This window comes from Geospiza fortis, unplaced genomic scaffold (genome assembly GCF_000277835.1).
Source record: "Geospiza fortis unplaced genomic scaffold, GeoFor_1.0 scaffold1828, whole genome shotgun sequence".
NCBI classification, from domain to species: Eukaryota; Metazoa; Chordata; class Aves; order Passeriformes; family Thraupidae; genus Geospiza; species Geospiza fortis.
The window spans coordinates 126,047-129,504 of record NW_005054734.1 but is presented as its reverse complement, the minus strand read 5'-3'; the positions used below and the strand labels follow the sequence as shown (position 1 = coordinate 129,504).

General features: G+C 64.9%; 1 protein-coding gene across 10 annotated transcripts in view; it reads right to left on the bottom strand.

Moving 5' to 3' along the window:
* The window catches only part of PCBP2 (poly(rC) binding protein 2), an 11,812-nt gene that overhangs the window by 7,593 nt on the left and 761 nt on the right, over positions 1-3,458 (bottom strand). For all 10 annotated transcript variants that reach the window (XM_031065320.1, XM_005431010.2, XM_014311316.2 and 7 more), the window contains exons 4-7: positions 3,253-3,369; positions 1,949-2,080; positions 1,257-1,385; positions 777-851 (exon numbers count right to left, since the gene is read on the bottom strand). In XM_031065320.1, coding sequence (XP_030921180.1) covers positions 777-851; positions 1,257-1,385; positions 1,949-2,080; positions 3,253-3,369 — 453 coding nt within the window. The remainder of the gene's footprint in view (positions 1-776; positions 852-1,256; positions 1,386-1,948; positions 2,081-3,252; positions 3,370-3,458) is intronic.

The window sequence follows — 3,458 nt, the reverse complement described above, 5'->3', positions numbered from 1 at the left end:
CCCCCTTCCCTGCCTACCGAGGCCCCCACTGACAAAGCCAGGCCCTGCCCACCCCGAGGGGCGTCCCTGGCAGCAGGAAGGCAGCAGATGCTTGTCGCCGTGGTCTCTCCGAGCGTTGGGGCAGCCCCGGGGGCGCAGGGTGGGAGCAGCTGACCCGCACCCAAGCCCGTTACAGCGGGACGGGATCCCAAGGGACACCTGTCCCCTGCCAGGTGGCTCAGGGCAGGGCTCGGGCCACTGCCCAGCTCAGCGCAGGAGGGACTAAAGCCCAGTCACCTGACACTACTCCTATCTGACACCCTCCCCTCCTGAGAGCCGAAGCCTTTGCACACCCCAACCCTACCCACGGCACAGGCTGAGCCTTTGCACCCCGAGAACCAGTGGCAGAGAGCAGAGAAGCCCCAACCTCCGGGCCAGTCACCCACAGAGGTCACAGCGAGTCCCTGGAGCCGGCCCGAGGCAGAGGGGCAGAGCCTGGGTTAGGCAGCTCGGCCCCGTTCAAACCCCCACGGCCGCCACACCGCTGGCAAACGGACTTTTTTGGCCGGTTCACTGCAGGAGTGTTTTCCAGCACCCTCTCCTCCCCAGTCGGCCCTTTTCTTTTCCCTGCTGCCCTCCCTCAGCAGGGGAGGGGCCCGAGGCCCAGCAGAGCCCCTGGGGCCGAGGGCACAGCGCGGGTGACGGGCACGCGGAGCGGCCGGGGCGCGCTGGCAGCTCGGAACGACCCCCGCCCTCCCTGCCCACCCCGCACCCCGGGAGCAGAGGAGAGGCCTTACCTGGCCGCCTGCAAAGATGACGGGAGAGCTGGATGGCTTGGGTCGGTACGGGATGGTGACACCCTTCGGGGGAGACTGCGCGACAGGCAGGGAGGACAGGTCAGACACCGAGCGCCGCTGGCACCGACAGCCCCCTCCCCACAGCCCACACCCCGGGGCTCTGCTCTGCGCTTCCAGCCGGCCCTCTGGTGACCCAGGGCAGCGGGACTTCCTCCTCACCCTGGGCACAGGGCCGAGGGAGGACACCCAGCGGCACAGCAGGGCCGTGGGTGACACCATGAGCTGCTCTCGAGGCCCTGCTCGACCCTGGTTTTAAGCAGCTCCGAGCCTCACCTGGATGAGGCTGTAATCCCCAGCTATCCCTTTATCCCCCAGCAGCTCCTTTCTTCTCCTTCCTCAGCATTTCCACCCCTCCAAGGGCAGCAGGATCCCCCCCCCAGCACCCAACTGCCCGGGGACAGGCCCAGGGAGGGGCCCTACCTCAAGCATGACGACGCAGATCTGTTTGACGCACTCGATGATGGACTGTGGGATCCCAGCGATGGTGATGGCTCGCTCAGTCGAGTTGGGCAGCATGTCCCCTGCCACCTGGACCTGTGCCCCCGTGCTCTGCCAAGTCGAGGGTTAAAAATAGCCCGTCAGACCCCGGGCAGGGCTGAGACCTCCGTGACAAGCCCCGTGCATGGTTATACATAGCCAAAACTGCCCCCCCAGCTCCTCCTGTCCCCCAAAATAAAGTCCTTTAATCCCAGCTGGATACAATTCGGTCACCAGGAGCCTGAGGCAGCAGAGGGGGACCTGGCCTCAGCCTGTCCCTGTAACCCAAGCCAAGCCAGTCTCCACGCCAGCAGTTAATCCCACAGCACCCAGTGCTAAATGGCATGGCCAAGGGCAGCGCTGGCCTGGAGCCCATCTCCCTCTCCAAAATCTGGGAAAAGGTTGGGGAGAGGGCGATCAGAAGCCATGGGAAGCGGGGAGCAGGAACCCAGGCTGTGAGAGACAGGAGTGGGCAGAGAAGGGTCTGGCCCGAGTCTCAGTTTGCCAAGCACTAAAATACAGGGAGCACCAAAAACTCCCAGTGATGCCACATCCCTCGGGCAGGGACAACACGGGGATTTGTCCCTGGGGACACCTGAACCCCCTGTGGGTCCCCCCAGCTGGGCAGCACGCACCTCTCGGATCTCCTTGATCTTGCAGCCTCCTTTGCCAATGAGGGACCCGCACTGGCTGGCGGGCACCACGAGCCGGAGGGTGACCGGGGGCCGGCTGGCAGCTGTGCTGTTGGTCATGGAGCTGCTGAAGTCCTGTGAGGAAGAGGAGGTGTTGAGGGCTCAGCCCTGCTGGGGCCGTGCCCGGCACAGGGACAGGGAGGTGACGCTGGCACCGGCGGCTGAGGCCAAGGTGACCTCGGGGCTTTCCCAGGACTTCCTCAGCAGCCCAGAAAAAAATACAGATGCGTTTTGGGGAAGCAGCAGCCAAACTCTGCTGCCTCAATGGAAATGGGTTTAGACACTGGCCCAGGCTGGGTGCCACCTCAGCCAAGCAGGAACCGGCGCTGGAGGGGGACAAGGTCTGGGCAGGGGGGGCCGGGGGACTCCACGGCTCCAGGGTCAGCGCGGAGCCTCCCACTGCACCAGGGATCAAGGCAGCAGCTCCGGGAAAAACAATCCCGGCGCCGATTACAGCGGTCATGTGCTGGCAGGGGGAGGGGAGGCACAAGGCCAGGGCTCAACTGACCTACTAAAAGCAAAGCTTCAGCTCCAAGGCCGGTGCCCAGAGCGCTGCAGAGCCGTGCAGCCCGTGGAGGACTCCGGCTCCCTGCGTGCGGCACAAACAGCTCCAAGCGCTGCAGCCCTTAATGCTGCAGCGAGGGCAGGGGGGTTTGGGGACAGAGCTGCCAGCACAGGCTTGTTTGTCCCTGGGTAGTGTCCCAAATCTAAAGGGCAACAGAATTCACACCCCCGCAGGCAAGGTGAGGGCCACAGAGCTCTGCCCCACAGCAGGTGAGGAGCACTCCCAACTCCTGCTCCCTCCAATGTAGAAATCTCAACATCACAGCCCTAACACCTGCAAGATCCAGGTTATGCAGCAGCAAAATCGCCCCTGGAAGTCACTGATTTAACAGCACCAGGGACGCGATGCAGCTCCTCCAGCCCCACACAGCTGCAGCCCCAGCTCCTCCTTGGCAGGGCTGGGGAGAGAGCCGAGCCCTGGCGTGTGCTGGGGGAAGTGGCACCAGCGCCAGCAGAGCCAGGGGGATTCCAAGCCCTGCTCTGCCCCACGCTGTGGGGCCCTGGCTCCAGCACTGCCTGGACCTTGCCCCAGCACGGCGCCGGACAAAGATCGGGACCAGGCAGGGAGACGCCGGCTGCCCGAGCGGAACAGCGGCCCTGGGCCCCCCGGGGCCCTGCCGGGGTCAGCTCTGCCAGAGAGAAGGGATAAACCGGGCAGCGACTGCAGGGGGCCGTGGACACACCTCTTCCAGTTTGTCAATGATCATCGCAAAAGCTTTGAAGATGGCGTTGGTGGGTCCCGCCAGGGTGATGATCCGCTCGGGGCAGTTCCCTTCCGAGATGTTGATGCGAGCTCCGCTCTGCGGGGAGGCAAACGCCACCTCAGTGCTCCGGGATTCCTGCGGATCCCCCGCCGGGGACAGAGCCCTCCCTCCTCCTCCTCCTCCTC